Here is a 21,063-nt window from a genome sequence, read left to right as displayed (position 1 = left end):
ATATCATGCTTTATATTAATCTTTACGGAAAATTTGACATACAAAGAATAATTAAGTGTATAAACAGATTTGGGTAAACTCTTAAAATTTAATTATACCTCTTCAAAGTTGGTTGTTAGAAATTGAAGTATTTTTACCGGAATATTTTGTGACTCCTCAAGCAATATAGTTGCAGTTGGAATGAGAAAAATACTTACACCTTCCTCAATTAAGATAACTGAAGTCCAAATCCTCTTATATGAAATAATATTAGCACATGATAAGGGATTCATTGATCTTATAAGGTAGTTGATACTTTATTTAAGAAAATTCTTAAAATATATAAAAACTTACGAAATTATAATTATAATTACAATATTATTGAACTTGAAGACTAAGGAATTACCTAAAGACAAATGCCTTGATATAATTTGGAATTACAGAATCCGAATTCTTCACACTCAAACTTCCCATCCTAATGATGGATTTCTGGAATGAAAATTCAAATAATAGCTTATAATTTATTTTTTAAAAATTAAAAGAAATAGAAAGAGAAATGGGCCACGGCCCTGCAAGACATCACGAAGCCGGCGAGCCTCTGAAAATCCATAGAAATGCTCACTGAAAAATGGTTTACCCGAACCCGAACCGAACCCATCGGATCGACTCCGCTTCCCAAAAAAAGAAAAAAGAAAAAACGTCTAAAAAGAGAGTTGAGTGAACATAGGTTTTAGAAGGGTTTAAAGGCGGCTACACCTTGAATCCCATTCTCCATTTCATGTCTGTACCTTGGGATTTCTTGATCCCCCATTAACACTCTCACTGCGTTTCTCTCTTCTGTATTTTTTTCGGTTGAACATTTCTTTGCCTATCTGAATTTCCTTTCTGTATCTGTAGTTTCTTAGAATATCCTGGGGAGGAAATTCTCCTTGTCCTTACCTTCAACTTACCTGATCAGCCCGAATTTGGCTTCTATGTTCTGCTTTATCAGTTAACCAGACGCCATTAGCTGAAAATGTGGAGGAACTTTGCAAAGCAAGCTTCTTCGAGGAAGATTAGAATTTCCTCAGAGTCATGCTCTTGCTTATCTGCTGCTTCTACCTCGAGCAAAATATCTCAAAGATGCAAACTTCTCGAGGAAATCAAACCTTCCGAAACCCAGACCTGGGCAAATTCTTCGTTTTCTGCCGCGGGTTTCCGCCGAATCAGCTTATTATCCCCGCAGAGTAGCAAACTGGGGATATTGAATTTTGTCCAGTGTAATAGCGCTTTTGGTATATCTGGGTCAATCAACAAAGTCAATGGCTACGCGAGTGTTGCAGAGGCAATAGTTTCAACGGACCCTGAAGAGGACTTCACGGGATCCGAAGAAGTCCAAGAAGAAATTAGCAAAGAAGAGAAGAATAAGATGGAATCTTACTTGAAGCAGCCGAAAAAAATGGTGGCCGGTATGGGGATAGCAAAATATAATGTTCTAAAGAAGAGGCAGATAAAGATGGAGACTGAGGCATGGGAAGAGGCAGCAAAGGAGTATCAGGAGCTCCTAGAGGACATGTGTGAGCAAAAGCTTGCACCCAATTTGCCTTATATGAAATCCTTGTTCCTTGGTTGGTTTGAGCCTCTGCGTGATGCCATTGCCGCAGAGCAAGAATCAATCAAGGATAAGAAGGTTAAGCCGCCCCATGCACCGTATTTCGAGCAATTACCTTCAGATATGATGGCGGTTATTACCATGCATAAGTTGATGGGGCTGTTGATGACGAACACTGGAGGAATCGGCAGTGTTAGGGTCGTCCAAGCAGCTTGCCAGATAGGTGAAGCCATCGAGCATGAGGTTCGTAAGCTTGTACTCCTTCATGTTTTTGCTTTCTTTCCAGTATTTTGGTCGCTTTAGTGAGCTTCAGTGTAGGATTAACTTTGTTTAGAAACATCAGAAACGAATTTAGGGAATTTATTGCATTCTTATAAGCAGATCATAATAAAACATGCTACTGTCTTAAGTTTCTCAGTATATACTGTATTACATTGTACTACAACTTATTAGGTGGCATATAAAACATTTTACTGCAGACTTATATTCAAATTTGATTTTATAATTGTATATTCTGTAAGTGATACCATTTGCGTTTACTAAACAAGGATGATATCTTTTCTCCTTATTTCTGTTCATCGAGGTCTGTAATCTTTAGGAAATCCCGAGTGCTGCCCCTCTTGTTTTGTTCTCCTGCAAAATTTATCCTTCCCATTTAGTTTTGAATGGCGTAAAATTTTAACTATTTTACAGCTACTGCCTTTTTGTGTTTGTTATCTGTCTAATTATTATTTCTTTGATTCTAGTAAGTAACTTGTATCTCAGAAATCATCTTTTTGTAAGTATTTGCATTTAGTAAAGCAGTTGGAGTTTATTCATTCTTTGTGTCTTATTTGGTGTTTTCATAGGTACATTTATTTTTTGGAAATTTCAGCAATACCTTATATATTTATTACTTACAGATGTATGACCTATATATTTCTCGTTGAGAATAGGTTTGGAGAGTTAAATCTAAAATTTATAGTTACGTTTATTATCAGTCACCTTTCAGAATCAGTTTTGCACCCTTTCAAAAAGTAAGTTAGTTGCTATGTCATGCATGTCGAATGTAGAGTGATTCACTTCTGTTAATGGTTGAAAAGCAATGCTTTAGGAAAGGATTGCATGCATATATTGGTATTTTTTTTATAGTGATTTATTCAATTTGCAGGCAACTGGGAAGAAAGAAAGTATGTTTTTCTAGAAAGTCAGCTTTATTTGTGAAAGTCTGTTCTCCACACTTCTCAAGAAAAAAGTCTCTCCTGCACCATTATGTTTGGTACTTGGGCAGGCTTTTCCTGATTAAGATCAAATTTCTTCGTCCTACTTAAATTGAAAAAGGGGAATTCCTTTGTGATTAGCTTTCTGAAAAAATAACTCTCTTCTGCTGATTTCCCTGTGAATGTTAGCTTTCCTTCCTTGATCAAGATCTTGCCTGTTGAAACATTTTGCCCATCTTTATTTCCTAAAAGTTGGTCCTGAAGGCTGGGACTTCAAAACTTGGCTTATATACTTAAGCTGACCATATTGACAAAATACCATATGTCCTTTGGTTTTCAAAATCAGTCACCTATATTGTATTGTTTGATGGTTAGTGAGGGTTGCGAGAACATACTTGTTATAGATGTAGTATCTGGAATTGATTACTGTACCAAAGGGGTAGAAGTCAACTGTTCCATGTTGGTGAGAACTTACATGAACTATTCTGTATGTTGCTCAGGCCAGAATTCATAAGTTTTTGGACAAGACAAAGAAGAAGATGGCAACACAGAAAAAACTTGAAGGTGAATCTGAACCGGTAAACAGTGATCAAGGCAATATGATTAAAGAGCAGGAAAGGCTGAGGAAGAAGGTTACTCAACTGATGAAAAAGCAAAAGGTGCAACAAGTAAGAGAAATAGTGAAGGGACATGATGATTCAAAGCCATGGGGTCAAGAAGTCCATGTCAAGGTTGGATTTTTTTGGTGTTGTAGATAGTAAGGTTTTTTCTTCTTCTTTTTCCTGTGTTAATCATGATACTATATCTTTGTACTGGTATTCCCAGGTCGGCTGCTATTTAATTAAGCTGTTGACTGAAACAGCCTATATTCAACCTCCTGTTGATCAGTTAGGTGGCGATCCGCCTGATATTAGGCCTGCCTTTGTACACACTCTTAAAACTGTCACGAAAGAAGCTCAGTATGAAAATCATCTCTATTTAACTTAACCAGGTTGACTCTTTGTCTGCGTCTCCTCTCCCCATTATTCTAATAAATACATATACATGTTGATGTCTTTCTGCAGGAAAGGCAGCAGGAGATATGGTGTCATTGAATGTGACCCTCTTGTTCTGAAAGGGCTTGAAAAAACGGTAATCAGAACACCTTTTAAACATATAGTCCACATAGTTTCAAGTTGAATGGTCTATTGCCCACCTGCCGCATACATGGAGATATCTGAGGTGTAAGGATCTTGCTAATCTCAGTTTGTTTAAACAGGCTCGACACATGGTCATTCCTTACATGCCAATGCTAGTGCCTCCTCTAAGCTGGACAGGGTATGGCGTTAATGTTTTATGTTTATACATTCCAGTTTTCTAACTATATTAGGTTCTTTGCTATTTTAATTTATGGATCAGATTGGTACACATGCATGCCATCAACTTGGTAAGCAGTGAATTATGCTATGTTTCTCTTGTTCTTCTAAAAAAAAATCTTGGAGCAGATTGCATTTAACTTTTGACATATTGGATTGTTAAAGAATCACAAAGGAAATTTATGTTGTTTTCTTTTTCTTTTTATATGAATTGTGTCCATCATAGTCACTATGTATATACTCCATGAACTTGCATCACATTGCATTCATAATTCTATGAGTTATCTATGTTTCCTTTTTTGTTGGAAAAGTTACAAATATCGGTATATGCTTTCCAAATAATCTCAATATAACACGCCCTACTTCTAATTAGACATTTTATAAATTTGCATTTGGAATTTTCTCAATTAACACAGTTCTTTTAATATAGACGTTTCATAACTAGGACATGTAACTCTGCTGCAAATTGAATATTTGCAAAAGATTAATATGTAAGGAAAAACTACAATTTCGTCCCCTGTGATTTGGTTTTAGTGCAATTTAAATTTTATGATTTTTCTGTGACAATTCAGTACATGTGGTTTGTATTTTTTTTTTTTTCATTTTCCTAAAGTAATTAGTTTCTACAGTTATTATTTTATAATTTTATGTTTTTTTTTTTTAATTTTGATTGGATTAGCCTTGAATTTCCATATGTTTGTGTTTTTAAATCCAAATACTTACAAATTACTTTTAGAAAGTAATGATTTTACATAAAATGATAGATAATTAGACCACAGAGACTAAACTTTAAAATTGGACCACACAGACTAAATTAAAAAAAAAAAAAAACAAGTATGAACTATCATAAGTTCAAACCATATGAGTTCTTGAAATTTAATGTGAATACATAATGTTGCACATGCAACATTATTTTTTATATTTTTCAGAAAAAAAAATAATGTTGCATGTGAACAGAATACTTTTGAATAAAAGTGGTATTTTATCTAGATTTAGTAATAATTATTTCTTAAAGAATCCAAAGATCTCTATAGATTGATCATTCTTCTATTTCAAAAAAAAGAAAAAGAAAAAAGGATCAATCATTCTTCAAAAATCTCCCAGTCTTCATAGTTTCCTTGAAGTCTCTTAGCTTTCATTCTTTGCACCAAGAAGGCTAAAACAAAAAAAGAAAGAGAGAAGAGGGATTAATTAAACAAACAAAAGTGGATGAATATTTGACATTTTTCAGGTAAGAAAGGGAGATTTGTGCGGCAGCCACATGGCAACCTATTAATGCATTCTCTCTTTTTCCTCTCTATTTTTTAATTTAAAGAAAAGGAAAGGGAGGGCGATTTGGGATTTTTTGGGAAAGAAGAGATAGATAATGGGATTTGAGAATTTTGTAACAATATTTATTGCCTTTGGTGTTGTGGAAATTATCCTTTTACCCTTGAAGGTACTTTTCACATGCAATATATTTGTATACATCTAAAAATTAATGTTTAAATTTCGGTAGGGGGTTTATTTGCTACATGTATAAAGTCTAGGGTGAAAATTATCTCAAACTAAAAGTATTAGTGTTAACTGATACATCCAAAATTGAATGTACTTTTTCACATGCAATACATTTGTATTCTTAGTAAAAGTAATTTTAAAATTTGAAAAAGGTCTATTTTCTATAGACATAAAGTGCATGGTGAAAGTTGTCTCAACTAACCGTACATGACACTAATCGAGACAATCCCAAACTTCATGATGTTTCTCTAAACCTTTTTCTTACATCTAAGCTTGGAAATATTTTACAGGTATGATCGAGGTGCGTACTTGTTTTTACCCTCATATGTCATGCGAACGCATGGAGCAAAACAACAACGTGAAGCAGTTAAAAGAACTCCAAAAACACAATTAGAGCCAGTTTTTGAGGTCTGAAACCCTATTGATTTGTTAAATATAGTCTCAATGTGATCACTTACCAATTCTTCATGTTTGAAATAATTATATTGATGAGGAATGTTGTGTTCATATACATTTGTTGTTGGAAAATAATTTTCAACTATCTTTTCTGCCAATGATCCTGTTGCTATTTTGTTAACCAGGCCTTGGATACATTGGGAAACACCAAATGGAGGGTAAACAAGAGAGTTCTAGGTGTCATTGACAGAATATGGGCTAATGGAGGTTGTATTGCTGGCTTGGTTAATCGTGAAGATGTGAGCTCTCCACTTTCTTCTTGTTTGAGCGCTTTGCTCTTTCTGATGAAAGAAACTATTCTTTATGTCCATTTTCTCCTTGTTCTTTTGGATCGAAGAAAATATTCTTTGTTTGTTTGTCTCTGTTCTTTACTTTTTCTGTTGAGTGGTGCTGGCTTTATGTTTATATCATTCATACTTAATCCTTTTTCTTTTTTTTTTTTTTCATCTCCATCTTTGCTAGGTCTCTCTGCCTGAGGAACCTGATACTGAAGATGGAACAGAAATTCGGAAATGGAAATGGAAAGTTAAGGCTGCCAAAAAGGAAAATAGTGAGAGGCACTCACAGCGGTGTGATATAGAACTGAAACTTTCTGTAAGAGGCTTTTTTTTTAATTAGATCTAGTCAACACTACTTCATCCTCTTTCAGATAGATGATTAATTTTTTGCTGTTGAGGAGCAGGTGGCTCGAAAAATGATGGACGAGGAAGGTTTTTATTACCCGCACAACCTTGATTTCCGAGGGCGTGCATACCCCATGCACCCATATCTTAATCATCTAGGCTCTGATCTCTGCCGAGGCATCCTAGAATTTGCTGAGGGAAGACCTCTTGGAAAGTCAGGATTGTGCTGGCTGAAGATACATTTGGCAAATTTATTTGCTGGTGGTGTGGACAAGTTATCCTATGAGGATCGAATAAGATTTACTGAAAATCATCTGGATGACATCTTTGATTCTGCAGACAGACCTCTTGAAGGTGAACGGTGGTGGTTGGAAGCAGAGGATCCTTTTCAATGCCTGGCAGCGTGTATTAATCTTGCAGAAGCATTGAGAAGCTCCTCACCAGAGACTACTATTTCTCATATGCCTGTCCACCAGGTATCTTTTTCTCAGTGAGATTAAATGCATTTTCTCTTAAATAAAATTTGCAATTTTTCAGCTGACACTAATTTTAAAATAAGTAAATTACTTAGAAGTCCTTAAGGTTTGTATATGATTACAAACATATCTACAACTTTTAAAAAATAAAAATCTAGTCTTTTCATTATTTTATGCTTGCAAAACTTTTGAAATTATAATAGGTTCTACACACACTCTATGTTCCTTTTACATTCCTATAGATTTTTTTTGTTATCATATTAGCTAAAACCATAACTCTTCCCCTGTTTTTTAAAAGCAGAATTTCTTATGAAGTTTATGTTTTTATTATTTAACAATCACATAACTATCACTGTGATAAATATTATATTATCATTTAACATCTATTAAAAAGTTGGACTTAATTGATGTGTATATCTTTTATGGAAGGATTAAATTGTTACTTTTTTCCAAAAACTGTGGGCCTAGTTTTAACTAGGTTTTTTTTAATAATAATTTACCTTTAAAATTTATTGGAAAAAAGTCCAGCTTTTCCCGAAACAAATGGTAAGCAGGAGGTTGAAGATTAATTTATGTTTGAAATCTTATTTTCCCTTTGACGGAATAGCCTTAATGTATTTGTACTGTAAGGTGTCCCTGAGTTGGATCATCTGATGCTATTTCTGCCACTTGCCAGCATATGATATATTATGGTCCATATTAAGAGGCAACAGAGGTAGTATTCTCTATGTGCTCTTTTTCAAGGGGAATATTTGCTAAGATCTGATGGAAGTTGACTGATCAGATCTGATCCATTCTGTTAAGATATCATGATTTTTTAGTTCTGGAATAGTTGGTCTTATGATTTCTTGCTCTACTTCCTGCTTTTTAGTAAAAAGCTTTTTTGTCGTATTATTTGCAAGGATGGTTCGTGTAATGGCTTACAACATTATGCTGCCCTTGGGAGAGACAAGGTAAATTTTTTTTCTTCTGAAATGCTGCCTAATGTTATTCTGGAACCTTTTCTTACCTTTTTTTCTCTGCCTTTTGACTGAACTGCTTTGTTCTTTAGTTGGGAGCTGCTGCAGTGAACCTTGTAGCAGGAGAGAAACCTGCCGATGTTTATTCAGGAATTGCTGCTCGGTAATTTCTCTCTCTCCCTCTCTCTCTCTCTCTATATATATATATATATGTATCATTTGTGTGTCTGTATATCAGAGAATGGTGGCAAGGTGTGGAGCTAAACCATTCTGCATAAAGGAGCGAGATGGAATGAGTTTAAGAAGGATTTGTTTAAAGATTTTACAGATACTACTTTCTGAGTATCTCATGGCTTGGGAATAGAATTTATTTCCAAGAAAAGAAACCTCTGGTACTAGAAATAGGATAAGTGCATCTTCCCTTTGGCAATCTGCCAAGAGAGTAAAAGATAATTGTGAAATGTTCGCTGAAAGCACGGAATTTTGGAATATTTAGCCTCATAAAATAAAAATCATATTTCGATATCCATAAGGTGCTAGGATAAAACTCATTAAATAGACCGCTAAAATGTGTTTTAGATTGTTTATTGAGGAATTTTGCACTGACTATCATGTTATGATATGCACTGTTATTCAATGATGTAATAACATATACAGGGGGCAGTTGGATTTGGCCCTCAAATCTTCTTAATCTTAGTTTGCTGGTTTTTTGGATCAATGGATATAAGCTCAAGGAGTGTGGTGGCTTTAGGACAGGCAAAGATTGGAAGATTCATCCCTTGTCCTCAACCCTTAGCTATTTTCTAGTTGTCTAGAAGGGAGAAATAGAAGAGTTTTTGAAGGTATCTGCACTTGTTTTATAGGACAAAGATTCTTCTGAGCTTATGTACTTCATTCAAGAGTCATTTTTCTTGTGATAGGGAAGATTCAGGTTACCTTGTTGATATAACTGTATATATATGTTGTAAGAGAATAATAATTTTAGAAAGAGAAAGTACATAAATGGAGGATGAGGAATCCTCCAACATCGGTAGAAAAGAAAACAAATAATGTAGGATAAGTGTCCTATCTCTTTAAAAATTAGCTCAGGAGACCCCCCAAAATGAACCTTGTTGATATTTTGGCTGACGTTCTTATGTAACTTTTTATGTATATGGAAAGCTCTTCGTTGGAGTCTTGTTAATATATTTATTATTTTTCTAAGGCTGGCACTTTGTAAACTAGTGCTTTCTTTGTTTGGAGTTGAGTGGGTGTATCATTCTACTCTAGAGATTTTCATCTCTTCTGCCTTGTGGGCTGCTGGAACTTCCAGTTCCACTTCCACTTCCATTGACCTTTTTGTGCTAATGTTTCCTTATAAGTTGTAATTTTTTTGGTGCATAGATAAATAAGCTTTATTAATAAGAGAAATGTAAATGGTAATTCGTCATGGAACCTTTTGGGCATCTAAATTTGTTGCTAGATTTTTATGTGCAAGGATCCAGACCATAATGTTTTTGATTATGTGTCTCTATTCATTCTGAGGACTTTGGGAATTTTATTGACATTTTGAGCGATATCTAAATAATTTTACACATGGGTTTGCACCTCCTTAGTGCATGTGAATTGAATCATACCATACTATTTTATTTTTAAAAATAAAATTAATGATCTAGCAATTTGTGCAAATAGATTTAACACCTCCATTTAAAAGAATCAAACACATGACGCAAAGATTAACTTTGAATCAAAATTCACTGTAAAATCATAGAAACTACTAGCAACTCTGAAATCTAAATCTTCAATGTGGAAAGATTAGACACTCAAGCGTTCCAATTCACTGTGTGTAACTATTCCACATAATTTGTAAGAGGTGAAGAGAGTGAGCTTACACAGTTCAAACTCATACTAGTTAAATCAACTAAGTTTGAGAATCACTTCTAATTTTGTTTTTGCTGAAAAAATACCTATAACTATGATCTCAAGTTGCTTACAGATTGATCTGCATAAAGGACAATGCATTTGACCTGTTCTGTTGAACACCTTATTTTCTGTTTTGTTATTCTTCAAATTAATAAGTTTCCATTGAAATAGACTATTATGAGATTAGTCCTATTAGCAAGGCTTTTAACCTAATGATGATTCAACTTCTGGAACTTCTATGGATCCATTTTTTAATTTCTCATTTTTTCCATCACTTCTGGTGGATAATTTTCCAGCACCAAATCATTTGTTGGCAGCTAGCCAATTTTTGGTGATGCTGATATTCTTGTTTAGTTAATGAGTCAATAGGAGATTGGTTACATGATCTATTTTGCATGTACCACCAATCTTGGGGCCTGTCTACAATGGAATTTGATCCTATATATTCTTTTTAGTTAGTATCTATAACTGCATCGGTGGAACCTTTAGTTGTTTAGTGTGTAGGAAGCTTGTGTAACTAGTTCATCTAGCTTTTTGTTATCCAATAAAAATATGCATAAAAGTATATAAAATTTGAAAGGTGGCAGTTAAAATATGATATAAGTTGAAAAATAGTAATTATCTTTCCAAGCTTTTGCCAAATTTTCACCATCATTTTCAAACCTCTTTTTTATTTTCACTAACTTCCTAGATTTCTGTGTACAAATGTATCAGTTAGAACTTAAAACATGGTCTTAGTACTTCATTTTTATCTTTCCAAACTTTTGCCAAAATTTCACTATCATTTTCAAACCTCATTTTTATTTTCAAACTTCCTAGATTTCTGTGTACAAATATATCAATTAGAACTTAAAACAGTTTTTTTACAACTAAACATGGTCTTAGTAGCTTAGCCTTTAAATTGTCAAAGCCTTTATACATTATGTTTTAATATCAATCTAACAAGTCCTGCTATGTAATGTAATTATAAAATGGTTTTTGTGCTTCAAGCAATAATACTGGTATTACATAATCTTGCTCTGTGCAGAGTTCTTGAAATCATGCGGAGAGATGCAGAAAAGGATCCTGCAACTAATCCAAATGCATTACATGCCAAGCATTTGATCAATCAGGTTTGTATTTTCTCTTCTGCTTATTATGTTGGCTTGTATCAATCTAATATACAAACCTACAACTGAGTAGTGTAACAAATAACTTTATTGATGATTTTTGTCTTACCGAATGTGGCTGACTTTGATTTTTTTTTTTTTTCCAAATGTGCTCAAAAAAAAATGTGGCTGGTTTTCCATCACTCAGAATCATGCATTTGAATATATTTTGTTTCTAAAAATTGATCTCCGTTAACCAAAAATCATTAGGTGGATCGGAAATTGGTAAAGCAGACAGTGATGACATCAGTATATGGTGTCACATATATTGGTGCCCGTGATCAAATCAAGAGGAGGTTAAAAGAGCGCTGTGCCATTGCAGATGATACAGAGCTGTTTGCTGCGTCTTGCTATGCTGCAAAAGTAAGATTCAAGCATTTTCTGTCGTCTGTGTGCTTGTGAGTGTATAAGCACGGGTTCGCAGGCACATTTATGTGCTGATCACGTATCAGCGTCTCTGGGTGTGCGTGGAAGGTTAGTTAATTGATTGTTTTGTTGCATGAGCAGACCACCTTGACTGCCTTGGGTGAGATGTTTGAAGCTGCAAGAAGTATCATGAGTTGGCTTGGTGAATGTGCAAAGGTGTGTCCCATTGACATTGGTTTTTCTTTTTATTTTGTCCAGAATAGTTGACATTGTTTTTTCTTTTTATTGTGTCCAGAATACCTTAGAAAGGTGAGCATGTTCTATGGTGTTAAGTGTGGTTTTTGGGTGATGGACATGCAGGAATCAGGGTTATCCATGTTATTAGATTTCAATTAATTTAAGTGTACTTCAACAATGATGTTAACATCATAATATGATATTTGATGTTGGAGCTTCAGGGTGACCTACATAGATGTAATGTTAGGGACTTTCTGCTATTGCAATTTGTTTGTCACTAATTCATGGTTTTGCATTCAGATTATTGGTGCATCGGATGTCTTAATATTTTTTTCACAATCTGATTTGAAAGTCTTTTTGCTTCATTTCACTGATGCGTTGGCAAGCCTTATCTCTGTGTTATCTTTGACGTATAAGTTTTCTGTAAAAACCTAACGCTAAACTCCAATATGATCAGGTGATTGCTTCTGAGAACAAAGCTGTGTGTTGGATTACTCCTCTTGGACTTCCTGTTGTACAACCTTACCGGCAACTAGGAAGGCATCTTGTAATTTCTAAGAATCTTGGTGCAATTTTGAAATGACTACTGTTTTAAATGTGCTTCCATTTCAGAGGACTAGTCCTTTTTGGAATGTCATTAAAATGTTTTATGTTAATTGGATGCAGATTAAAACTTCCCTTCAGGTGTTAACACTACAGCGAGAAACTGACAAGGTGAATTTTCTTTTCCTTCTCCAATTTTAGTCATTATACAACTGTAAGAACTAAAGTTAAAGCTAAGTATTATGAGTGCTTTACATCATCTTTTTCTCTGTACAAGGAGAAAGATTCTGGGCAAAACTCCTTTCAGTCATGATCTTTGGTGTAATTTCCAAGTAGTGACTGACTCATTGATTCATATTTCTCTGACCATTTGTTGATTTTCTCTTACTCATATGCATCAAGCAACTTGAGTTGTCACTTTTTCTAGACTGGAAAAGTATCCCCTTGTTATTTTTACTTTTTGTTTTTTATAGATCATGGTTAAGCGGCAGAGAACAGCTTTCCCCCCAAATTTTGTACATTCCCTTGATGGTTCCCACATGATGATGACTGCTGTTGCTTGCAAAAAAGCAGGCTTGAACTTCGCAGGTTTGTACTTGCCGTGATTGAGTATTTTGCAATATTATATGTAGATATATGTTTTTCACGTACTTGTATATGCTCTTACTATTTCATGTCAATGTCTGATTTACAGGAGTGCATGATTCATATTGGACACATGCATGTGATGTTGACGAAATGAATAGAATACTCAGAGAAAAGTTTGTTGAACTCTACGAGGCACCGATATTGGAAAATGTAAAGTATTGTTTCTTCTATACTGCACTGTATGTTTTATTTCCTTTTCAATTATACAGAGAGGTGGTAAGAATTGGTCCTTGTTGGCAGGCTCGATTGATCTACTGAATTGTGGTTAGTAATAGCATATTAGAGGGATAAACTACTTTGTTAAGATAAGTACAGATCAGTAGGGAAATTCCTTGAGCTTTTTTTTTTTTTGGGGTTGAAGCTAGTATGTTGCCCCCCTCCAGAACAAGGCTGGAGTCTTTCACCTTTTTCACTTGGGCTCGTTCAGAAGTTTATTGGGATACAATGACATCTATTAAGAAATTCTGAGCCAGATATTTGTATATGCTTCGCTATGATATTTTTGTACTTGTGATTGGTTGACTGTCGAATTTGTGCTTGCAGTTGCTGGAGAGCTTTCAAAAATCTTTCCCTAAGCTAAAGTTTCCGCCTTTACCAGAGAGAGGAGACTTTGACCTCAGGGAAGTTCTGGAATCTCCCTATTTCTTCAACTAGTCTGAACCTCATGCTTCTCTTGGATATTTTATTCGACAATGATACCATCCACAGAAAAATGTGATGAAAGTTGTTTCTTTCACTCGTGGGCATGAGATTGCAAAGGCGACTGGCCCCTTGCACTAAACTGGGAGAATTACAAGAATTCCAGTTGTGGCTGCTCGTATTGTCGTTTGGATACTGTATATATGAGAAGACAAGATTTTACCAAACCAGGGTTCTTCCCAAAAAGTTTTGCCCTGCACTTGATTGAGCTGTGTACTCTTTATTGGCTCATCGAAAAGGTAATAAGGAAAATAAGATGATGCAACAGGCAAGTATTCATCAATCGGAAGCTGTTTTTTTTACATTCTATGTAAAGTAGGAAATTAAAGCTTCAGCAAGGGGTAGATCCAGTGATTTGAACAGGATCAAGATTGGAGCTTCAGGTGCCATAGAAAGCCCCCAATTCTTTGGACATGATGAGAGCAGTAGTTGCTAACTCCCAATAAGTTTTACGAAAGGTTGGAAGATTACAGAAGTTGGCTTAGGATTAGTGTTTTTATGCCCTTTGATTGCCTTTTATGTAATAATTATTTTGTATGATTGGGTATCAATAGCATTTTTTACATTGAAGTTGTCATTTAAACAACTAAATTGACTTGTAAGTTAAACGGGTCATAAAGTTCCTATGATTGTATAGAGGAATAATTGCCGTGATATTCGTGTTAGAATACTAGAGAGTTTAATCTCCATTTCATCTTATTGATAACACCATGTCACACTCATTTACAGTCGAGCATATATTTCTTGATTGTGACAGGAAATGTCTTCCGCAGATGTATTTGCAGTTGCAGGCTAATATTATGCTGTGGTTGGTAATGTGGAAATTAGGATATAAAGAACTCTCTGGACCTTTTTCCTTTTTCTGAGTTATGATACCCTGATTATTCAATACACTTGAAGTCCATACTCTTCTTATGATGTTTTTGGTTGATTTTTTTTTATGAGTGATTCATGTACGGCAAGGTTTCACAGGATAACAATTACGAAGTTATAGCATATTAATGTATAACAATGACAGTTATTTTGTTTGAAATGATAGGATGATTTAATTGTTTATATAGTTAAATTATTAATTTATGTATATCTTATTATATGTAATATTAAATAAAAAAATATATAAAAAAATTATTTAATTTGTAATTAAGTTATTAAATTTATAAAATTATTTAAATTATATTTTTTTAATAATTTTTTAAAAAAAATAAAAAATAAATTTACTATTAAAAATAAAAATTTAATTTTTTAATACTTAAAATAAGAAAAATAAAATTTCGATTTATCCTTAAATCGAGAATTAATAAATAATTGTGATGGTAAAACGAGAAGAAAAATATTTAATCATTAAAAATCACTAAATTAGTAGTTTGAAAAATAAAAAAAAAAAAAGACATAATCTACTATTAAAAATCATCCAACCAACTATAGTATCTATTTGGAAGTAATTAAACAAGATAAATCCAGTGAATTGTCGTACAGTACATTATGTTTTATTATCTAAACATATCATTAAACATATGTTTTGATAAATTTTAAGGTGATTCATTAATATATGGTGTTGTATGATAATGAGTATGGTAGTGGTAAACTTCTATCATGCTTAAGTATATTATATGTTAATATATAATAATAATAATTATTTTTATTTAAATTAATAAAATAATGTATTTATATATTTAATTAAATTATATTTTTTTATAAAGTTATATTTTTTTTATATGTAATAATAAATTAAAGAAATTTAATTTATAATTTAATCATTTAACTTTTAAAATTATTTAAATTATAATTTTTTTAAAAATAAAAAAAAAAATTTAAAAAAATAAAAATTTAATTTTTTAATGATAAATATAAAAAAATTATTTTAAAATATACTTTTTTTATTTATAATTATAAATTAAAAAAATTAAATTAATTATTACATAACATTTATTATTATTATTATTTCTATGAATTACTACAATTCAATATACATATAGGAAGATTGAAATAATTAAAAGAAAACAAATATATATACGCATCTCATTTTCAGATATTATTGTTTTTACTTCTAAATTTTTTTTAATTTTTTATAATTATGTACAAAAATATTAATTTGTAATTTATTTTCTAAATATCTTTTATTTTTTAATTTTAATTTATTCAGTCTTAAAGTTTTTGCTTTAAATTATAAGCACAAGTATGTATAAATAGTTTTTAAAGATAAGCAGTATTATGTAAAGTGAGAAATTGTGAATATTAACATTTAATTATTTGAATTGGAAATAATGAAAGTTAAGAATTGGAAATTAATATAATATATATATATATATATTTTTTTTGGAAAATGGAAAAGAGGGAAAGACAAAAAACAGTGGGGAGAGAAACTCTTGGGGCTAGGGGAAGCAGGCATGTGGATGAGTGAGGGGACACACCGAACTCCGAACAATTAAAACCCTCTTGAAATAATTGAGCTTTTGTGACAGAAAAAATTAAAAGAGAAAAAAAAGAAACCCCATAGCTCTCTTCTCCCCCTTCCCTCCCTGTCTATATTTTTTATGTACAGTCCCTGCATTTCTTCTTCATTGTAACTGGGTGGATTGAAAGGGAAGGAGACCTCAAAACCCATAAATTTTCTGACGAAAAGTTCAGACTTTTGACGGTATTCTTCTTCAATATGTATGTTTTCTCATCAAAATTTTGGCTTTGCCTCTGATTGTTCCAGAGTTGTCAAAATGGTTCATATCTCTGCAACTAAGAAAAACGAGGAATGGCTGGAGAAACTCGAACAAGGAAGCTATGATGGAAAGCCGCGGGTGTGATGGAGAAGAAAGTCTTGGTTTTCACCAGCCAGCAGCGTCGAATCTGGCAGAGGCTGGAGGGGCGGGGCCGAGCCTGGAGGAGGAGAGACGCGGCTTGGAGGAAAAAAACCGTGAAGATGAGAAGAAAAGCTTTGTTTCTTTTATGGGATATTTTAATTTTTTATACGGTTAAATAAGGAATTAACAAAAATTGGTGATATTAAAAATGGAAGCAAAATTTTTTAGCACCTAAAAACCATCAATTCGATGGTTTGGAAAACCATGCAAAAGCCATTAAAAAAATCATACAACGTATTTGGAATAGGATCCAAATAAGGTAAAACCATCTCAATACCATATCATACATTAATGAACTTTCCTCCAAACACATCCTACATGTAATGATTTGCCTGCAAATGGATGGTGATGTTATTCATTTCATTAAGGATTCACTTCAGGTAATACACGGAACAGCTTGTTTAAGTCAGAACTCAATTTCATCTTCCAAAAAGCTTCAACCCAGTGATGATACTAGGCATGTGAGGGTAAATTCTTCTTTAACAGGTTGGAGGCGTCGCTGAATATAGCTATCAGATTTGAAAATACAGCCAAGCTAATCATGAAAACTGACATGATCTTATCTTTCTTTGTTGCTATGCCATGCGGATCCCTAAAACCACAAAAATGGAAGTCAGTCAACTGATGGATCTTAGCCTCTGTAAATTCATGAAGAAGTCCAGTCTAAGATGATTTTAATCAAGTCACTGTAATTACTTGATGATCAAGTCATTAAGCATATTTATATCCAAATCTAGCAAAAAACACAGACTGAATCATCCTAGAAGTTCCCCGTCACATGAGGGTAGGACCAAAAAAGAGTAGGACCTACACAACCAATATAATTTTAACCGTGGAGTCCTATGCTAATACATCTATTTCCCCATATTTTAGTAATCACTGCATTTTTGTAAAATAAAACTTCTCACCTTAGAACAATGGTCCCGGGAAAGATAAACCCAAGACAAACTGCAGCAGTAGCTCCAGTGAACTGGAAAGCATCCCAGATGCTGGGAATAAAATTTGCACCTAGGAAGATAAGAGAGATTAGGCCTATGCTCATCAAAGCAAACCTCCAATTATCAGACACCAAAGGCCTTGCAGAAGGAAACAGGAGGCCATCCAAATTTAAACGCAGCGGGTAGAAGATGACTGGGAAGACAAGAATGAGGTGTAGAGCATAGCTTAAGCGAACTATGTCACTGATGATAGAGCTGTAAGGAATGCCAAGATCGGTGTCAAAATTGGCCAGCACATCACCAAGAGTTGAGTCACCAAATAGGAGGAATCCGAAGAAGCTAGTCATTATGTAGACAACAGTGCATAAAACTAATGACGTCCAGATAACTGGTTGTATCCGAGAAGGATCTTCAAGCTCACTGCTAACTGTATGAACTGCAGAAAACATAAATTGGGTTTCATATGCAATTTCAGCAAGGATTTAACATCACCGTTCTTTTCCACCCTTTTCCTTGAACAATATACTTAAAAGGGTAAAATCAAAGGAAAATATCACTACTGCTTGCAGATACTTATGTCATCCGTAAGAATATGAGATCATGATCGCATTTAAGTAATTGATTCACGAATATATAAAACCCAAAATCTTCCCAAGAAAATCAATTACACAATATACCATTATAATGGCAGATGAATGCTGTCACAAGAATTGGAACAGCAGTGAATAGGTTCCAGATTGATGTAATATCTGCGATATTTGGGAGAAACCGGGGCATAATGACATCTCCACTAACTAACTTGACAAGAGCAATCCCTCCGGTAATGACTAAGAACACAACTGCCAGTGCGACAGCTAAGGCAGAAGTGAACCTCAATGAATCTGCAAAATAACAAGGCAATTAAACAAAGAATGAAATTCAATTTCTGTATCATGCGTAAAAAATTGCTGCTGCTAAATGGCAATAAAGCAGCTAGAGGTAACGTATAAAGCATCTTTTTCAATTAAGACAGTAAGTGCAAAGGAACTTGTGCACAAACCTATGCGCTTAAAGCCTGCCAATGGAGCAAAAACAGCAAAGGTGATAACAAGAAGAACAACGATGCGCTCATTCCACCAGTGTTCTGCAAACCAACCTTCCAATACACCTGTATGGTGAACTCCGCTAGAAGATGTTCCAGATAGTACATCACCTTCCCAAAACACACATGATTAAAATTTCATGACATCTGTTCAAAATGATGGATTCAAAAGGGAATAGTTTCTCAACATTACATGATCTTTTTACCTTTTAGATCAGATAAAGCTAAGGCTCACGTTCACTTCTAACTTCTGAAAATACTCATTCAACTTGCACTATGTTTCGGAGGAAAAATGAACAGAAGAGGACAGTGGTTGTAAATTGTGTCTACTTTAGGTACGCTAAGGAAACAATGGAGTATAATATATAACAAAATAGCAAGTTAAATACTTTAGAATAAGACGTAACTTTATCTTCCATTTCCTTTTACTTTTCCCTTCTCATTTCCCCAGTTTAGTAGAATAAAACAAACTCACGAAGCTAAATAAGCACTTCCTGGAACACATGGAGCAATCACAGAAAAGCAGAATTTACAGAGTATTACCAAAACCCAGGAAATGAATCACAGTGGCAACATTATGATTAAAGAATGATCAAAAGAATCAACGGAATATGAACTCACCAATAATAATCATGTAAACAACAAGCACCCCAACATTGTTAACCAGAACACACCCCTGAAGTATCCTTTTCCCAACAACCCCAAAAGCGTCGCCCATCACGTCTCCGTAAGACTCAGCCTTTGCCGCCTTACCGAATCTCAACAAAATCTCTAAAGATGCCTCCGCCAGTACAGCCACGAAAACTATCAGACCGAGGCCAAGGCCGAGTCCCAGCACCTTCATGGCGGCCGGCAACGCCATGATTCCGGCACCAATAATGGTGGTAGATAGATTAAAGACTGCGCCGCTAAACGAAGCTCCACTGAAACCGCTATCATGATCATCGCACTTTGTTGGGAGCAAGGGTGATTTTTCGGTGTTGGGTCCGTTGGGTTTCTTTGTTTTCTTAATTGGCTTATCGTGAATCGCCATGGTTTTGCTCCGATGATTTTTGTTGGTTACAGGAAATATTAGGAAAAATGTTATCAGCTGCCTGGCACTTCGGAGCAGATAAGTAGAGCTCTTTGTTAAACTGAAAACACGACGTTCTCATCTGTTTTCTTCATGTCATGACATTCTCAAACAGTGATTTCGTTTCCTTTTGTCGTACATACAGCTTTCTCATGTTTGTTGCTCGAAGGACAAACTGGAACGGAAGAAAATCGGGAACAAGCCGAAGAGACGTGGATAGATTGATCACGATTCCTTTTTCTGAGAAATTGAATTTTAAGGCCAAAACTTTAAAATAATTTAATAAGGAATTTGCACACTTCTATTCACCCCGGTAAAGATTCTTGAAGAGAATCGGGATATAGTTGAATAAGATTTTTAGTCTTTTATATATTTAGGATCTTACATAAATAATATTAAGTACATTACAAAATTTACATAAAATTTCTTTAACTTATATTAATAATTAATATTTGCGGTACTCGTGTTTAAGAGTGTTCACCAATTTAAAATTGAACGGCTTAGATCTATAACTAAATAAAAGAATATGTCTAGATTAAATATTAAATCAAAATGGATTGAATTTTATTTTTTCATCACATTTTGAGTTTTAATTTTTTTTAATTATTGCATTTCAATTCTCTATAAATATCGAATTAGTGTGAATCAAATAATATTTAGATTCTGTTTGATTTGTTCTAATTTTTAATCTTAAAGTTTTTAAGATAATATAATTCTTCATTTAAATTTTGGTTTATTAATTATGACACATCAAATCATATAATTAGTTTAATTAATTTGTTAAAAACATCTACCTATTTGTTATTCAATATATATTAGAATTGCTAATAAAAATTATATACTTTTATCGTTGTTGTTGGTAATATTACAATAACTTTCAATAATACTTTTATAAATCCTGACTCTCTTATACTATTTTTTTAAGTGAGACACTTAGTAGAAAATAATTTTAGTATGAGTTTTTCTTGTGATAGTTGTTGTGTGTAGGATTTAGTAATTATAAAGGAGCAATTTAGTGGGATATTTGTTTCCATTGTAGATATGAATTCTTGGTAATGTTACTATTTAATTTGCACTATTGTTATTAATAGAAGCGAAGTGTGATATAAATTTTATCTGAGTCACCCTAATTTTTTTTATATTAAGTTATTTATTAAATTTCAATTCATTTACACGTGTTATTTCTCACCGACATTATAAATATTTATTGATTACTATATAAAAGTAGATTTGGTATCATTAATTAGTCCGATCAAAACACTGTGATATTTTAATACAAATATACGTTTTTGCTTCTAAGTCATTCGTGAAAGAAGTAAGTGTAAGAAATAATTTTACACAATATTGGCCCACTTATTTTTTAATTATTCACTTTCAATATGTGTGTTTATAGTAACGTGTAGGAGCCATTTCGCAGACAAGGATAAACTTCTTTGGTA

At 33.5% G+C, this 21,063-nt stretch overlaps 2 protein-coding genes across 2 annotated transcripts; one reads left to right on the top strand and one right to left on the bottom strand.

Annotated features, from left to right (window-relative positions):
* The first annotated feature begins 697 nt into the window (after positions 1-697).
* MGP3 (male gametophyte defective 3) lies at positions 698-14,332 on the top strand. The gene is made up of 19 exons (XM_088213124.1): positions 698-1,813; positions 3,270-3,500; positions 3,595-3,728; positions 3,834-3,900; positions 4,028-4,086; positions 5,912-6,029; positions 6,203-6,316; positions 6,540-6,671; positions 6,760-7,176; positions 8,079-8,129; positions 8,228-8,298; positions 11,065-11,149; positions 11,396-11,548; positions 11,693-11,767; positions 12,246-12,335; positions 12,455-12,502; positions 12,805-12,919; positions 13,026-13,129; positions 13,523-14,332. Exons 1-19 carry the CDS (start codon positions 995-997, stop codon positions 13,631-13,633), a joined length of 2,994 nt encoding a protein of 997 aa, XP_088069250.1. The 5' UTR covers positions 698-994; the 3' UTR covers positions 13,634-14,332.
* A 2,456-nt stretch (positions 14,333-16,788) lies between these two features.
* On the bottom strand, positions 16,789-19,934 carry LOC110824556 (amino acid transporter AVT6A-like). Its single transcript, XM_088213123.1, has 5 exons — positions 19,174-19,934; positions 18,511-18,663; positions 18,149-18,352; positions 17,442-17,907; positions 16,789-17,125 (listed from the first exon to the last, which is right to left on the bottom strand). The coding sequence occupies exons 1-5, from the start codon at positions 19,583-19,585 to the stop codon at positions 16,987-16,989; spliced, it is 1,374 nt and encodes a 457-aa protein (XP_088069249.1). The 5' UTR covers positions 19,586-19,934; the 3' UTR covers positions 16,789-16,986.
* Between the last annotated feature and the right edge of the window lie 1,129 nt (positions 19,935-21,063).

This window comes from Carica papaya, chromosome 2 (assembly GCF_054855325.1).
Source record: "Carica papaya isolate Zhongbai chromosome 2, ASM5485532v1, whole genome shotgun sequence".
Lineage (NCBI taxonomy): Eukaryota > Viridiplantae > Streptophyta > Magnoliopsida > Brassicales > Caricaceae > Carica > Carica papaya.
This window is presented reverse-complemented; position numbering and strand designations above follow the sequence as displayed.

Coding starts and splice junctions, on each gene's coding strand:
- MGP3 (XM_088213124.1), top strand. CDS start 995: ATGTGGAGGAACTTTGCAAAGCAAGCTTCTTCGAGGAAGATTAGAATT. Junction 11,150..11,395: donor CCAAGCATTTGATCAATCAG/GTTTGTATTTTC, acceptor AAAAATCATTAG/GTGGATCGGAAATTGGTAAA. Junction 12,336..12,454: donor GGCAACTAGGAAGGCATCTT/GTAATTTCTAAG, acceptor AATTGGATGCAG/ATTAAAACTTCCCTTCAGGT.
- LOC110824556 (XM_088213123.1), bottom strand. CDS start 19,585: ATGGCGATTCACGATAAGCCAATTAAGAAAACAAAGAAACCCAACGGA. Junction 17,908..18,148: donor ATTCATCTGCCATTATAATG/GTATATTGTGTA, acceptor TGTTTTCTGCAG/TTCATACAGTTAGCAGTGAG. Junction 17,126..17,441: donor CCCGGGACCATTGTTCTAAG/GTGAGAAGTTTT, acceptor TTGTGGTTTTAG/GGATCCGCATGGCATAGCAA.